We start from the raw sequence: 17,293 nt of genomic DNA, 5'->3' as shown, positions 1-17,293 counted from the left end.
CCCAGCCAATATGGCCAATGGCTGGGGCTGATGGGAGTTGTAGGCAAAAAAAAACATCTGGAGAGCTACTGCTGGCCACCCCTGCTCTAGAGGACAGCCCTTCAAGTCCTTGAAGATGGGGATCCTTTCACCTCTCAGCCTCAAAACAAGTCATGTCCTCTTTTTTGTGCGTCTCTGTCCTCTTTTGGGCCGTTTTAAAGAAAGCTGATAGCAGGGTTATTTCAAGTGGAATTGTCACAGTGATCCCTTGTTTGGAGTAATCAAGTCAGGATATCTGTCGTCGCTTTTGCTTTTCAAAATACAGCAACGCTGCTTTCGAGTCCAACCAGGAGGATTCGGGATGAGCCAAGGGCGCTCAGAGGCTGGAAATGAAAAACCTTCTTGCTTCCATCGGTCTGAGGCGCACGTGTCCAAGCCTTGTATATGGGGGGGGGGGGGCAGAAATTGAAATATTTCCTCCGCTGACCCCCACGATGGGCTGAATGCCCTCAAACGGGCTGCCAATTTGATTCTGGACGCAACTCAAAAAAACTGGTACTTCCTTTGGGGGAAAAAATGCTGCTGAGTCTTTAAAGGACTGTCTTCTGCGATATCAACCTGCCTGGCAGGTACGATCAGCTGCTCTCACCTGCAGAAGTCAAGTGAAACAATGCCCTCCATAGAATCATAGAGCTGCAAAACCCTCCGTAGAATCATAGAGCTGCAAAACCCTCCATAGAATCATAGAGCTGCAAAACCCTCCATAGAATCATAGAGCTGCAAAACCCTCCACAGAATCCTAGAGCTGCAAAACCCTCCACAGAATCCTAGAGCTGCAAAACCCTCCATAGAATCATAGAGCTGCAAAACCCTCCATAGAATCATAGAGCTGCAAAGCCCTCCACAGAATCATAGAGCTGCAAAGCCCTCCACAGAATCATAGAGCTGCAAAGCCCTCCATAGAATCATAGAGCTGCAAAACCCTCCACAGAATCATAGAGCTGCAAAACCCTCCATAGAATCATAGAGATGCAAACCCCTCCACAGAATCATAGAGCTGCAAAACCCTCCATAGAATCATTGAGCTGCAAAGCCCTGCACAGAATCATAGAGCTGCAAAACCCTCCACAGAATCATAGAGCTGCAAAGCCCTCCACAGAATCATAGAGCTGCAAAGCCCTCCACAGAATCATAGAGCTGCAAAGCCCTCCATAGAATCATAGAGCTGCAAAACCCTCCACAGAATCATAGAGCTGCAAAACCCTCCATAGAATCATAGTGATGCAAAGCCCTCCACAGAATCACAGAGCTGCAAAACCCTCCATAGAATCATAGAGCTGCAAAGCCCTGCACAGAATCATAGAGCTGCAAAGCCCTCCATAGAATCATAGAGCTGCAAAACCCTCCATAGAATCCTAGAGATGCAAAACCCTCCACAGAATCCTAGAGCTGCAAAACCTCCATAGAATCATAGAGCTGCAAAGCCCTCCACAGAATCATAGAGCTGCAAAGCCCTCCATAGAATCAGAGCTGCAAAACCCTCCATAGAATCATAGAGATGCAAAGCCCTCCACAGAATCATAGAACTGCAAAACCCTCCATAGAATCATAGAGATGCAAAGCCCTGCACAGAATCATAGAGCTGCAAACCCTTCCATAGAATCATAGAGCTGCAAAACCCTCCGTAGAATCATAGAGCTGTAAAACCCTCCGTAGAATCATAGAGCTGCAAAACCCTCCGTAGAATCATAGAGCTGCAAAGCCCTCCGTAGAATCATAGAGCTGCAAAGCCCTCCGTAGAATCATAGAGCTGCAGAGCCCTCCGTAGAATCATAGAGCTGCAGAGCCCTCCGTAGAATCATAGAGCTGCAGAGCCCTCCATAGAATCATAGAGCTGCAGAGCCCTCTATAGAATCATAGAGCTGCAAAGCCCTCCATAGAATCATAGAGCTGCAAAGCTCTCCATAGAATCATAGAGCTGCAAAGCCCTCCATAGAATCATAGAGCTGCAAAGCTCTCCATAGAATCATAGAGCTGCAGAGCCCTCTATAGAATCATAGAGCTGCAAAGCCCTCCATAGAATCATAGAGCTGCAAAGCTCTCCATAGAATCATAGAGCTGCAAAGCTCTCCATAGAATCAAAGAGCTGCAAAACCCTCAGCAGAATCATAGAGCTGCAAAGCCCACCGTAGAATCATAGAGCTGCAGAGCCCTCCATAGAATCATAGAGCTGCAGAGCCCTCTATAGAATCATAGAGCTGCAAAGCCCTCCATAGAATCATAGAGCTGCAAAGCTCTCCATAGAATCATAGAGCTGCAAAGCCCTCCATAGAATCATAGAGCTGCAAAGCTCTCCATAGAATCATAGAGCTGCAAAGCTCTCCATAGAATCAAAGAGCTGCAAAACCCTCAGCAGAATCATAGAGCTGCAAAGCCCACCGTAGAATCAAAGAGCTGCAAAGCCCTCCATAGAATCATAGAGCTACAAAACCTTCCATAGAATCATGGAGCTGCAAAACCCTCAATAGAATCCTTGAGCTGCAAAAGCCTCCATATAATCACAGAGCTGCAAAACCCTCCGTAGAATCATAGAGCTGTAAAACCGAAGTTGTACAGCAAAACTCGCACCTTGAGAGCCTTTAGAACGGTGGCCCCTTCGAAGCGTTCGTTGGGGGTGTGGGGCGAGGTCTTCCCTCTGTACCCATCGCCAGCCAGGATGATGCCCTTAAACAGAAGGAAGGGAGAGGGATGAGCTAAGAGGATTCTTAGGGACTCTTCTGTCTTTCTAGCTATCCCTTCCCTCCCCGCCCCCTCTTTCTCTCTCTCACACACACACACATACATGAACACACAAAGTTGCCTTCTACTGAATCAGCCCTACTGGTCCATCAAGGCCGGTGTTGTCTACTCACACCAGCAGGAGCCTTGCAAAGTGTCTCTAACAGCACTACAGCCTGTTCTTTCAACGAAATGAAATTCAAGTGACCCAATTGAGGATATTGTGCTTTGGTTACGTTACGAGAAGAGAATGATGAAAGGGTTGGAACACTTTCCCCATGAAGAAAGGTTGAAATGCTTGGGGTGCTTTAGCTTGGAGAAACGTCGACTGCGGGGTGACATGAGAGAGGTTGACAAGATTATGCATGGGATGGAGAAGGTAGAGAAAGAAGTCCTTTTCTCGCTATCTCACAATACAAGAACTCGTGGACTGAAGGGGCCATTGGCCTGATCCAACATGGCTTCTCTTATGTTCTTCTGTGACACAGAGTGTTGGACTGGATGTTGGGCCAATGGCCCATCCAGTCCAACACTCTGTGTCACAGAAGAACATAAGAGAAGCCCTGCTGGATCAGGCCAACGGCCCATCCAGTCCAACACTCTGTGCCACATAAGAGAAGCCATGTTGGATCAGGCCAGTGGCCCCTCCAGTCCAACACTCTGTGTCACACATACACACACACACTGTGGCTAATAGCCACTGATGGACCTCTGCTCCATATTTTTATCCAATCCCCTCTTGAAGCTGGCTATGCTTGTAGCCGCTGCCACCTCCTGTGGCAGTGAATTCCACATGTTAATCACCCTTTGGGTGAAGAAGTACTTCATTTTATCTGTTCTAACCTGACTGCTCAGCAATTTCATTGAATGCCCACGAGTTCTCGTATTGTGAGAAAGGGAGAAAAGAACTTCTTTCTCTACTTTCTCCATCCCATGCATAATCTTGCAAACCTCTATCACGTCACCCACCGCAGTCGACGTTCCTCCAAGCTAAAGAGCCCCAAGTGTTTTAACGGCACAGAAGGCTTCAAGAAAAGCTAAAGTAAAGGTAAAGGTAGTCCCCTGTGCAAGCACCAAGTCATTACCGACCCATGGGGTGACATCACAACACAACATTTTCTTGGCAGACCTTTTTTGTTAATGGAGTGGTTTGCCATTGCCTTCCCCAGTCATCTACACTTGACCTCCAGCACGCTGCGGGCTCCTTTTATCAACCTCAGAAGGACAGAAGGCTGAGTCAACCTTGTCTCAACCAAGCTGAATCCAGCTTCTGCCAGGATTTAATTATTATTTTTTTTAATTATACCCTGCCTTATCCTGCAAGTGGGCTCAGGACGGCTTACAACAATAAAAACAACATATTAAAAACCACATTATCAAACCAGGGGTGGAATTCTAGGAGGAGCTCCTTTGCATATTAGGCCACACACCCCTGATGTAGCCAATCCTGCAAAACCTTACAAGGCTCTTTTTCGTAAGCTCTTGGAGGACTGGCTACGTCAGGGCTGTGTGGCCTAACAGGCAAAGGAGCTCCTGCTAGAATTCCACCCCTGATCAAAATTAAAACAGCATCATAGAAACAGGTACTATCAAATCAGAGACAACACAGTAAAAAAATAGTTCAGACGTTGGCAGGAAAACCACGCAACAGCAGGTAGGCTGGTAGCTGTTGACACAACTGAAGCACCATGGTGACAAGGCGCTGTGGGGAGCGATGACTTTCAAACTCAGGTCATGAGCAGAGCTTGAATAGCAGTATTGCAGCTGACCACTCCATGCCACGGGGCACCTATCATGAAAAGGGGAAGACCCAACCAGAGGTGGATGGACTCCATCAAAGAAGCCATGAAGAAGAAGGAGAAGAAGAAGGAAAAGGAGAACAAGAACAAGAAGAAGAAGAAGAAAGAAGGAGAAGAAAAACAAAAAGAAAAAGAAGAAGAAAGGGGGAGAAAAAGGAGGAAGAGAAGAAGAAAGGAAGAGAAGGAGGAGAAGGAGAAGGAAAAGGAGAAGAAGAAGAAGAAGAAGAAGAAGAAGAAGAAGAAGAAGAAGAAAGGAGGAGGAGAAGTTAAAGGAGAAAAAGAAGAAGAAAGGAGGAAAGGAGAAGGAGAAGAAAAGAGAAGAAGGAGAGGAAGAAGAAAGGGGGAGAAAGAAGGAAAAGGAGAAGGAGAAGAAGAAAGAAGGAGGAGGAGAAAGGAGGAGAAGAAGAACAAGAAGAAGAAGAAAGAAGGAGGAGGAACAGAAGAAGAAAGGAAGAGAAGGAGGAAAAGGAAAAGGTGAAGAAGAAGAAAGAAGAAGAAGAAAGGAGAAGGAGGAGAAGAAGGAGAAGAAGAAGAAAGGAGGAGAAGGAAAAGGAGAAAAAGAAGAAGAACGGAGGAAAGGAGAAGGAGAAGAAAAGAGGAGAAGGAGAAGGAGAGGAAGAAGAAAGGAGGAGAAAGAGGAGAAGGAAAAGGAGAAGGAGAAAGAAGGAGGAGAAGAAGAAGAAAGGAAGAGAAGGAGGAAAAGGAAAAGGAGAAGAAGAAGAAAGAAGAAAGAAGAAGAAGAAAGGAGAAGGAGGAGAAGAAGGAGAAGAAGAAGAAAGGAGGAGAAGGAAAAGGAGAAAAAGAAGAAGAAAGGAGGAAAGGAGAAGGAGAAGAAAAGAGGAGAAGGAGAAGGAGAGGAAGAAGAAAGGAGGAGAAAGAGGAGAAGGAAAAGGAGAAGGAGAAAGAAGGAGGAGAAGAAGAAGAAAGAAGGAGGAGAAAGGAGGAGAAGGAAAAGAAGAAAGGAGAAGTAGAAAACTGCAGATTTATACCCCGCCCTTCTCTTTGAATCAGAGACTCAGAGCAGCTTACACACTATCTGCCCCGGGGCTGCAACTAGCTTTGCCTTTTTTGTGCGGCAAACAGAAACCAGTTTTTTGAGCATCTTGTCTGCTGCGCGAAAGAGGCGGAGCGAGTTGCAGCCCTGGGGCAGAGTGTGAAATCTGACGAAGCCCTGCAGACAAAAGGAGCGTGAGAGCGGCATTAGGGTAGTGGGAAATCGGTCTAAGAGATATACTTAGGGACCAAAGCAGGATTCCTTGAGAATGGAAGCTTTCTTCCGGGGTGGGCGCATATCCATGACCAGGTACCCAGCCCCCCTCAATATGTGGACCCCAGTGAATATCAGGGATATCAAGGTAGGAATTCCATGAGCAAAGAGCATTTGTAGCTTTGCAAAATTCACAGATATTGGACTGCCGGTGACTCACATTGGCAATCTGGTGCAATTCCCGGCATTCCTTCTCCGAGATCACGTTGTCTAGCAGCACCCGCTGGGTCCCATTCAGCTGCTCTGAGTTATGGACAAATTTCACGTCACTGTATAGGAGGGGACCCCCTAGAAAGAGAAACAGAAGAACCTTTGTAAGATCTTCCTGGTTGCACCGCACCCAGGGGCCATGGAATGATACAACATATCCTAGGAAGGTTTCCGTAAGAACATAAGAGAAGCCACGTTGGATCAGGCCAATGACCCATCCACTCCAACACTCTGTGTCACATAGTGGCCAAAAAACCCAGGTGTCATTGGGAGGTCCACCAGTGGGGCCAGGACACTAGAAGCCCTCCCACTCTTGCCCCCCCAAGCACCAAGAATGCAGAGCATCCCTGCCCCAGAAAGAGAGTTCCATCAATACTCTGTGGCTAATAGGCTTTGATGGAAGGGGGCACTCCATGAAATTGCTGAGCAGTCAGGTTAGAATGGATAAAAGGAAATATTTCTTCACCCACATGGAATTCACTGCCTTTCTAGGACAGCTCTGCGAGAACTATGGACTAACCTTCCAGCAGCTGCAAGTGGAGGAGTGGGGAATCAAACCCGGTTCTCCCAGGTAAGAGTCCGTGCACTTAACCACTACACCAAAGTGGCTCTCAGTTTGCATGGCCCTCCATTTGCAAGACCTGAGCAAGAAGGAGAAGGAGGAGGAGGAGGAGAAAGGAGGAGAAGAAGGAGAAGGAAAAGGAGAAGAAGAAGAAAGGAGAACAAGATGAAAAAGAAAGGAGGAGAAGGAGGAGGAGAAGAGGAGGTGGTGGCAGCTACATGCCTAGATGGCTTCAAGAGGGGATTGGATCACCATACGGAGCAGAGGTCCATCAGTGGCTATTAGCCACAGCGTATTGATGGAACTCTCTGTCTGGGGCAGTGATGCTCTGTAATATATATATATATATATTAGCCAGGCTACAGCTGGCCCTCTGTATTCTTGGTGCTTGTGGGGGGGGCACAGTGGGAGGGCTTCTAGACCCACTGATGGACCTCCTGATGGCACCTGGGTTTTTTGGCCACTGTGTGACACAGAGTATTGGACTGGATGGGCCCTTGGCCTAAACCAACATGGCTTCTCTTATGTTCTTATGTCTGGGGCAGTGATGCTCTGTCTTCTTGGTGCTTGGGGGGGGCAACAGGGGGAAGGCTTCTAGTGTCCTGGCCCCACTGGTGGACCTCCTGATGGCACCTGGTTGTTTTGTTGTTGTTGTTTTTGCCACTGCGTGACACAGAATGTTGGACTGGATGGTCCGTTGGTCTGATCCAACATGGCTTCTCTTCTGTTCTTTCTCAAAGAACTCCAAAAGATTGGCGAGGCAGGACTTCCCTTTGCAGAAGCCATGCTGATCCCCCCCCCCTCTGCAGGTCTTGTCCCTCTTTGTGCCTCACAATTTTGTTATGCCGGTTGCGCTTGTGTTAAACTGCTGCTGTGAGCCTCCCATAAGCTTTTCAAGGGAAGCTGTGACCCAGCTGGAGAGCAGCGAAATGAAAAGGACGGTGTCTACTTGGCAATGGTTCCCCATTGTCCTGCTCCAACGCCAGCCTTAGCCAACTGGGCTGTTCTTCCACCACTTCTTCATTCTGCCTGGCAAACTCTCTTAGGAATGTCGCCTCCGGAGTCTCCAGAACCCAAGATGTGTCAAAACTTTATTATCCAAAATTAGCGGAGGCTTTTTTGTTCCGAGGGACAAGCTGTCCCCTGTCTGTTTCAGAGCTGTGCCAGCTGGCAGGCCTGGGGGAGGGATGTTTTGAGGCCCTCGAAATTCCTTCCAGCTGGTCAGAATGGATAAGACGCAACAGAGGAACATAACGCAGGTGGCACTTCCCCAAAGGAATGTTTTTTAAAACATGAACCAAGTTCTTAGCGGTAGGAAGAGCTCGAAGAAAGCTCACACGGGTGCTCCATTGGGCCAAAATTCTTCATCGTAGGTCAACTTCCAGATTACGAGTCAGTTAACTCTTGGCACATCGGCTCTGACCTTACACCTATCTTGATCAATTCTGGACCATGCGGCACACAATCAGACACTGGATGCAGTGTGTATGCCCTTGATTAAGACATAAGGCTGTAGAATAAGAGGCCTCAAGAATATCTTTCAGCCTTTGTCACTTCATTAAATTTCCTTGCGGTGCAGCATTGTTCTATTGTTTTATTCTGTTCTGTACTATGAGCCAATAGGTGTACTTACCTTTCTGACCTCTGAAGAAGACCAGTCTAGGTCGAAATGCGTCAGGTCAAGTTGAGTGGGTTCCCATTGTGGTTTTATGGACATATGAAGCTGCCTTATACTGAATCAGACCCTTGGTCCATCAAAGTCAGTATTGTCTACTCAGACTGGCAGCGGCTCTCCAGGGTCTCAAGCTGAGGTTTTTCACACCTATTTGCCTTGACCCTTTTTTGGAGATGCCAGAGATTGAACCTGGGACCTTCTGCTTCTTAAGCAGATGCTCTACCACTGAGCCACCGTGCTTCCCAAAGTCAGTATTGTCTACTCAGACTGGCAGCGGCTCTCCAGGGTCTCAAGCTGAGGTTTTTCACACCTATTTGCCTGGACCCTTTTTTGGAGATGCCAGGGATTGAACCTGGGACCTTCTGCTTCCCAAGCAGATGCTCTACCACTGAGCCACCGTCCCTCCCCAAAGGGACTGTACATTGGTTAGAGGCTTACGATGGGCCCTTAAATGGTTTTAGCTTTCTACAATAAATACATGCATGTTGGTTTATGATTTATTTTACAGTTTGTTTTTAATGTTTATAAATAAACTTTTTATTTATACCCCGCCCTCCCCGCCTAGGCAGGCTCAGGGCGGCTAACAAGACATGGTAAAACCATGATACAACTAAAACAATATATAATATAATTAATAATTAAATAAATAACCAGTTATAGTAATGTTTGATCCTTTAATTGCATATTAACCTTTCAGGTTTCTTACTCCAGTTTTTGGGTTAAGTTTCTTTCCCTTCTTTCTTTTCCTTGGTAAATAATAACTAGCCAGCATATGGAAGAAGCCCAGGATCGCTTCCCCACTAGCCTTATGCCGTTCTCATGCTTCTCTTCTCTGCGGGGCCTCCGTCGGATTTCACACTATCTGCCCCAAGGCTGCAACTAGTTTCACTGGTTTTTAGAGGATCTTGTTTGCTGTGGGAAAGAGGCGGAGCGAGCTGCAACCCCGGGGCAGATAAGGTGAAATCCGACGCAAGCCCCGTGGAGAAGAGGAGAGTGAGAGCGGCATAAAACTAATGGGAAATCGGTCCAGGCGTGTGTTTTCCCCAGGGCTTTTTTTTGTAGCAGGAACTCCTTTGCCTATTAGGCCACACACCCCTGATGTAGCCAAACCTCCTGGAGCTTACAGTAGGCCCTGGAATAAGAGCCCTGTAAGCTCTTGGAGGATTGGCTACATCAGGGTTGTGTGGCCCAGGGGTCATTTTGCAGGAAAATAGGTGGCGGAGCTCGTCCAGGGATTGTTATGTAGTTGCACCTAATATTCAATGGGCAAGGTGGAAAGGAAGAGGGGGAAGAAGAAGAAGAATTGCAGATTTATACCCCGCCCTTCTCTCTGAATCAGAGACTCAGAGCGGCTTACAATCTACTTTATCTCCTTCCCCCACAACAGACACCCGGTGAGGTGGGTGGGGCTGAGAGGGCCCTCCCAGCAGCTGCCCTTTCAAGGACAACCTCTGCCAGAGCTATGGCTGACCCAAGGCCATTCCAGCAGGTGCAAGGGGAGGAGTGGGGAATCAAACCCGGTTCTCCCAGATAAGAGTACATGCACTTAACCACTACACCAAACTGGCTCTATACTACACCAGAAGAGAAGAACAGACAATTTATGGTGTCTCCAAGTCGACTATGGGAAGCAAGGCTCAGAGGTGAAGAAGAAGAAGACTATACCTTGAATAAAACTTTGTTGCTCAGAAAGAAGAAGATATTGAATTTATATCCTGCCCTCCACTCCAAATCTCAGAACGGCTTACAATCTCCTATATCCCCCCCCCCACAACAGACACCCGGTGAGGTGGGTGGGGCTGAGAGAGCTCTTACAGCAGCTGACCTTTCAAAGACAACTCTGAGATAGCTATGACTGACCCACACCCAAGGTCATTCCAGCAGATGCAAGTAGAGGTGTGAGGAATCAAACTCGGTTCTCCCAGATAAGAGTCCAGACACTTAACCACTACACCAAACTGGCTCTTTTTCTGAACCCTCAGAAAGGTTCAGGAGGTATGCTCCTGTGAGATCCTGCTGAATCCAAGGCCTGGTGTGGTCCAATATGTCAAGGAGTTCCTGCTACAAAAAAAGGCCTTGGTTTTCCCAACTAGTGCCGGCCTGCTTTGGAGTACGGGTGGGGGGTCTTCAGGGGCAGCCCAGTGAACCAGCCACATGCCACAAGAAGCACGATAGATGTGATGCCCTCTCTCTCACTGGCCCTGGTGTGGATCGAGACTGTGGCATGTTTCTCAGGCTGGTCCAGAGGGCTTGTAGCCGTCCCCCCCAGACGGTCAGATAGCAACAAAAATACATCTGACGGGAGACCAAAGCCAGGCATTTGGAAATGCTCAGCCCCGAGTTTTGGAACAGAGCAGTCGCAAAGCAAACCAGATGGGAGGAAAGCGAAGGGGCTTTAAATCCTGGGAAATTGATCTGGGCTCACAGAATTGCACGGGGGAAGAAGGGTGGGGGAGACATCTGGAACTTGCGGCGCTCTGGGATGTTTCCAGGGAAATCACTTTTGCTTTTCTTGTCAACCACAGCACAGTTTCTGCCTGAAGTCAGCAGAAGGCAGAACCCTCATCCAAGCTGCCAGGTTTTTTTTTTTTTACCTGCAATGAAGGGTTCTGTTTCCTGGAAGCTGCGAATAGGGGCGACGGGTGGGAAGCCCCTTGCAAAACTAATCCATCGCTTCTACATCAGACTCAGTAGAAACCCACAAAAGGTTCCTGGAAAGCTGGGCTTGCAAATTCTTACTCCACCTTGTTCTGGAAGGCACATTACCCTCTTAAAAGCCTAACTTTAAATACAAGTTGATGGGGTGTGAACTGGCAGAGACTGAGTAAGAGAGAGATCTTGGGGTCGTGGTAGATAACTCACTGAAAATGTCAAGACAGTGTGCGATTGCAATACAAAAGGCCAACGCCATGCTGGGGATTATTAGGAAGGGAATTGAAAACAAATCAGTATCATAATGCCCCTGTATAAATTGATGGTGTGGCCTCATTTGGAGTATTGTGTACAATTCTGGTCACCACACCTCAAAAAGGATATTATAGCATTAGAAAAACTGCAGAAAAGGGCAACTAGAATGATTAAAGGGTTGGAACACTTTCCCTATGAAGAAAGGTTAAAACGCTTGGGGCTCTTTAGCTTGGAGAAACAACAACTAAGGGGTTACATGATAGAGGTTTACAAGATTATGCACGGGATAGAGAAGCTAGAGAAAGAACTACTTTTCTCCCTTTTTCACAATACGAGAACTCGTGGGCACTCAATGAAATTGCTGAGCAGTCAGGTTAGAACAGATAAAAGGAAGTCCTTCTTCACCCAAAGGGTGATTAACACGTGGAATTCACTGCCACAGGAGGTGGTGGCAGCTGCAAGCATAGTCAGCTTCAAGAGGGGATTGGATAAACATCTGGAGCAGAGGTCCATCAGTGGCTATTAGTGTATTGTTGGAACTCTCTGTCTGGGGCAGTGATGCTCTGTATTCTTGGTGCTTGGGGTGGGGGCAACAGTGGGAGGGCGTCTAGTGTTCTGGCCCCACTGATGGACCTCCTGATAGCACCTGTTTGGGGGGGGTGGGGTTTGCCACTGATCCAACATGGCTTCTCTTATGTTTTCTTTGATCTTCCCAAGATCTGGAGCTTGCACTGGGAAGGGTGAGAACTACCCAGACCTGATGCCTTCCAGAGCAAGGTTTGGCTTTGCCCTCCATATTCCCAGTCTCTTCTGAACATAAGAGCAGCCATGTTGGATCAGGCCAGTGGCCCATCCAGTCCAACACTCTGTGTCACATAAGAACATAAGAGAAACCATGTTGGATCAGGCCAGTGGCCCATCCAGTCCAACACTCTGTGTCACATAAGAGAAGCCATGTTGGGTCAGGCCAGTGGCTCATCCAGTCCAACACTCTGTGTCACATAAGAACATAAGAGAAGCCATGTTGGATCAGGCCAATGGCCCATCCAGTCCAACACTCTGTGTCACATAAGAACATAAGAGAAGCCATGATGGATCAGGCCAATGGCCCATCCAGTCCAACACTCTGTGTCACATAAGAACATAAGAGAAGCCATGTTGGATCAGGCCAATGGCCCATCCAGTCAAACACTCTGTGTCACACGGTGGCCAAAAAACCCAGGTGCCATCAGGAGGTCCATCAGTGGGGCCAGAACACTAGAAGCCCTCCCACTGTGCCCCCCCACAAGCACCAAGAATACAGAGGACCAGCTGCAGCCTGGCTAATATATATATATATTACAAACAGTAAAGGGGAAAAAGTAATATTTCTGCTAACTATTTGAACCATTTGTCTGCAAATCTTCATGTTCTGCTATTTACAGAGATTTAAATAATCCTTTTGATATCCCTGAACATCAGGTCTACAGTACATTTCTCAGTACTATATTTGGAAGGAGCCCCGTGGCGCAGAGTGGGAAGCTGCACCACTATAGTCCAAGCTCTGCTCAGACCTGAGTTCGATCCCGGTGGAAGCTGGGTTCAGGTAGCCGGCTCCAGGTTGACTCAGCCTTCCACCCTTCTGAGGTCAGTAAAAGTAGTCCCCGGCTTGCTGGGGGGAAAGTGTAGAGGACTGGGGAAGGCAATGACAAACCACCCCGTCAAAAGTCTGCCGTGAAAACGTTGTTAAAGCAACGTCACCCCAGAGTCGGAAACAACTGGTGCTTGCACAGGGGACTACCTTGACCTTTTTACTATATTTGGAGAAGCTGGAGGAGTTTCTATGAAGCCACATGGAAGGAGAATGGTGAGGAAGGAAAAAGCTCCAAGCTTGTTTTCAATGTCCAGGCAAACCTTTGGAAAGACAGGTTGCTTACCTGTAACTGTAGATCTTCGAGTGGTCATCTGTGCAGTCACACTTGTGGGGATACTGCGCCTGCGCGGGTCCCCGATCGGTATCTGTAAGAAGCCCGGGAATTTTCCGCGGTCGGCGCCACTGGGCATGCGCAGGCGTCCCATTGCGCACGCCCAACGGCGCCACCGCGGTAATCCCGCCAGTTCCTTCATGACCGCTGAAAAAAGCCCCCCATAGGAGGGAGACCGTCAGCAGTGGGGAAGGAGGGCGGGTAGTGTGACTGCACAGATGACCACTCGAAGATCTACAGTTACAGGTAAGCAACCTGTCTATCTTCTTCGTGGTCTCTGTGCATCACACTTGTGGGAGATTAGCAAGCAAGGCATACCTGGAGGTGGGAAGACGGTCAACCGGAGACGACAGATTGCAGCACCGCAGTCCCCAACCGAGTCCTCTGCTGAGCATGCACGTCCAGCGCGTAGTGCTTCATGAAGGCATGCGGGGAGGACCAGGTGGCAGCTTTGCATACGTCCGCCAAGGAGACGCCTTTCAGGAACGCCACTGATGTCGCCATTGCTCTGGTGGAGTGTCCGCGAACAGGTCCTGGCAGCGGCCTCTTTGCTAGGAGGTAACAGGTCTTGATGGTCTCCGTCAGCCACTTCGAGAATCGCTGTGAAGAGATCTTAGACCCTAGCCTGGGCGAAGTATATGAGACGAACAGCTGTTGGTCCCTGCGAAAGGCTTTAGAGCGCTTTAGGTAAAAGAGTAAGGCACGCCTGACGTCTAGGGAGTGCAGCCTCCGCTCCTCGTCCGAGGAGGGGTTAGGGAAGAAGGTGGGTAGGCAGACCTCAAGATTGAGGTGGAATTGGGAGGGTACCTTGGGGAGGAAGTTGATATCTGGGGCCAGGGAGACACCAGATTCTGTAAAAGCTAGGTAGGGGTAGTCACAGCGCATCGCCGTGAGTTCCCCCACGCGACGAGCAGAGGTGATGGCCACGAGGAAGGCAGTCTTCCAGGACAGGAGCTGCAGAGAGCACGTGGCCATAGGTTCAAAGGGACGCCTGGTTAGCATGTCTAGGACCAGAGTCAAGTCCCACAGCTGAGTGGGAGGTCTAGACGGTGGATGTAGTCTAAATAGTCCCCTCATAAACTTTTTGGACTGAGGGTGGGCGAAAACTGAGTATCCGCCCACAGGGTCGTGAAAGGCAGATATTGCTGCCAAGTAGACCTTGATGGACGAAAAGACTAGGCCTGCGTCGACTAGAGACAATAGGAAGTCGAAGATTGCCGGCAGGCCTGCCCTCTGCGGTGTGCCTGGCCGGTCGGCCAGAAAGCTGGAGAATTTCTTCCACTTTCTATCGTAGGAAGCCCTGGTAGAGGGTTTTCTGCTATTTAGTAGGACTTCCTGGACCCTGCTGGAGAAGTCTAGGGGTCTATGAGCCACGCTGTCAGTTTCAGGTGTGGCACATTGTGGTGCAGCACTAGCCCCCCTTGAGATGACAGGAGGTCTGGGTCCGCTGGGAAGTGGTAGAAGTTCCTCCCTGCCATGCGTAGTAGGGAGGAGAACCAGTTCTGACGTGGCCACCAGGGGGCCACTAGGATGCAGCGTGGCCTGTCCCTGGCTATCTTGTTGAGTACCCTCGTCAAAAGGGGGAGGGGCGGGAAGAGATAGAGGAAGCGGCCCTCCCAGGAGATGAGAAGGCCGTCCCCTAGGGATGCCGGGTCGGCACCCCCTCTGGAGCAGAACCTGGGACACTTCTTGTTGTGTGCTGTGGCGAAGACGTCCAGCTGAGGGTAACCCCACAGCTGGAAGACTGGCTGCAGGAAGCGCCACTGGAGTTCCCACTCGTGCGGTGAGGCCCCCCCTCTGCTCAGGGAGTCCGCCTGTATGTTGAGGACCCCTGGGAGGTGCGCGGCCTTGACGAAGATGTCCTGCTGGATGCATTCCGCCCATAAGTCCATTGCCAGTGCGCAAAGGCGACGGGACACTGTTCCACCCTGTCTGTTGATGTATGCCAGGGCGGTGGTGTTGTCTGTGAGCAGAGCCACCGTCTTCCCTGTCAGCTTCGGGCGGAATGAACGCAGAGCAAAGTGGATTGCTAACAGTTCCAGGTAGTTTATGTGTTGCAGGGCTAGCTCGGGTGGCCACTGGCCCCCCACGCATAGTCCTTCCATGTGAGCGCCCCATCCCCACTGGGAAGCGTCCGTGGTGATGGTCACTGTGGGGGCCGGAAGGTGGAAGGGCGCTCCTTGGCAGATGTTGTCCTTTGACCCCCACCAGTGAAGCGAGTGGAGCGCTATGGGGGGAATAGTGAACCTCTTTCGAGGTGAGTCCCTGGTTGGGCGGAACTGACGTAGGAACCATAGCTGCATGTTCCTCATCCTCAGTTTCGCGAAGAGAAGCACGCTTGTCGTCGCTGCCATCAGGCCCAGCATCCGCTGGATCTGTTTGACTGTGCCCCATCCCTGCCTCTGGAGCAATTGTACAGAGCTGGTAATGTCTTTTGCCCTTTGGGCGGGTAAGAACGCTCGGTGCAGGTTTGTATCCAGCACTGCTCCTATAAACTGCACTGACCTTGATGGGGTGAGTTTCGATTTTTCTAGGTTGACCTGTAGGCCCAGGGCATCCAGGAGGCGTAGCGTGGACGTGATGTGAGCAGATAGGCTTTCCCTTGAACTGGCTACCAGGAGCCAGTCGTCTATGTATGGGAAGACCATCACCCCTTGTAGCCTGAGGTGGGCAGCCACTACGCTCATCATTTTCGTAAACACCCTGGGTGCTGTGGAAAGTCCGAATGGTAGGGCCGTGAACTGGAAGTGCTGTGGGCCTACCGCAAACCTTAGAAACCGTCTGAACTCTGGGTGGATGCTGATGTGGAAATAGGCATCCTTGAGATCTAGGGTGGCCATCCAATCGCCCTGGTTGATGAGGGGCAGGATGGATTGCAGTGTGGACATCCGGAACTTGCGGTATAGGATGAACTTGTTCAGATTCCGAAGGTCCATGATGGGTCTCAGTCCCCCGTCCCTCTTGGGAACCAGGAAGTAACGGGAGTAGAAACCCCCGGGACTGTCCTCTGGAGGTACTTCCTCTATGGCTTGTTTCTGTAGGAGGGTGGCCACCTCTGCCAGCAGCGGTGGGGAGGGGGGGGTGGTAACCACCACGGACTGGTTTGGAATCTGAGCAAAGTCTAATTTGTAGCCCTCTTTGATGATGGAGAGAGCCCACCTGTCTGAGGAGACCTGCTCCCAGGCAGGGAGGAAGGGGCGGAGGCGGATGGTGCAGCGGGCAGGGGCGACGATGCGTGGGACAGAAAAGTCAAAGTCCCTGCTTGGAGGGGCGGGCACCCTTAGGTTTGCCTGAATGCTGGGTGGTGTAGCGCCCCCTGTTAGTGTTATTGCCCGAATAGGCCTGCTTGTCGGGCTGCGAAGGGCGTGGGCGCCACTGTTGGTCTGTGGACGACTTGTGGGAGGGTTTCCTAGTCCAGGATCTACTCCACTGTCTAGCCCTGGGCTGTCTGGAGGGTGCCTGCACTCCCAGGCTCTTGGAGATCTTAAGGTTCTTATCTAGTTCCTGCAGGGCGTTATCTGTAGTGGAACTAAAGAGCCCGTCCCCTTCAAACGGCAGGTCCTCGATAAGTGCCCTGGTGTCCTGCTGCAGGGCGGTGGACCTCAGCCAAGAGTGCCTGCGGATGGCGACAGCGGACATAATGTGTGAGGCAGAGACGTCCACTAGGTGCTTTGCAGTTGTCAATTGCTGCTTGGCCACCTTCAGGCCCTCCTGCTGCAGTTTCTTGGCAGCCGCTTTTTTGTCCTCAGGCAGGGCGGATAGGAGCGGGGACAACTGTTCCCACATGGCGTATTGATATCTCGCCATGCAGGCTGTGTAGTTGGAGGCCTTGGCACCCAAGGATGCTGCAGAATAGATCTTCCTGCCCATGGAGTCTAGTTTCTTCCCCTCCTTGTCAGGGGGGGCAGAATGCACCTTGCGCGACCTCGAGGAAGACGAGACGATGGCTGAGTTGGGTGTTGGATGAGTGAATAAAAACTCAGCCCCCGCCTCCTGGATCTTGTATATGTGATCCAACTTCCTCGAGGACACCGGTGCCGATGATGGCTTTTTCCATGGGTCCTTGAGTGCCTGCAACATGACCCTGGTCATCGGTAGGGCTATGGCTGTGGAGGCGTCGCATTGGACGATATCGAAGACGCTATCGTCCAC

The 17,293-nt window shown here is 50.0% G+C and overlaps 1 protein-coding gene and 1 non-coding gene across 2 annotated transcripts in view; both read right to left on the bottom strand.

The window, feature by feature from the left end:
• Positions 1 to 2,607: 2,607 nt before the first annotated feature.
• LOC132591067 (prolyl 3-hydroxylase 2-like) overlaps positions 2,608 to 17,293 on the bottom strand; it is a gene marked incomplete at both ends in the record, with an annotated part of 49,345 nt that continues 34,659 nt past the window's right edge. Inside the window, 2 exon segments of the mRNA XM_060263953.1 lie at positions 2,608 to 2,703; positions 5,984 to 6,111. Coding sequence (XP_060119936.1) covers positions 2,608 to 2,703; positions 5,984 to 6,111 — 224 coding nt within the window.
• Positions 8,439 to 8,505, bottom strand: TRNAL-AAG (transfer RNA leucine (anticodon AAG)). The gene has a single exon. It is a non-coding gene; the product is annotated as a tRNA-Leu (tRNA).

Source organism: Heteronotia binoei, unplaced genomic scaffold (assembly GCF_032191835.1).
Source record: "Heteronotia binoei isolate CCM8104 ecotype False Entrance Well unplaced genomic scaffold, APGP_CSIRO_Hbin_v1 ptg001438l, whole genome shotgun sequence".
Classification (NCBI taxonomy): domain Eukaryota; kingdom Metazoa; phylum Chordata; class Lepidosauria; order Squamata; family Gekkonidae; genus Heteronotia; species Heteronotia binoei.
The sequence above is the reverse complement of the archived record's forward strand: the minus strand, read 5'-3'. Positions and strand labels throughout refer to the sequence as shown.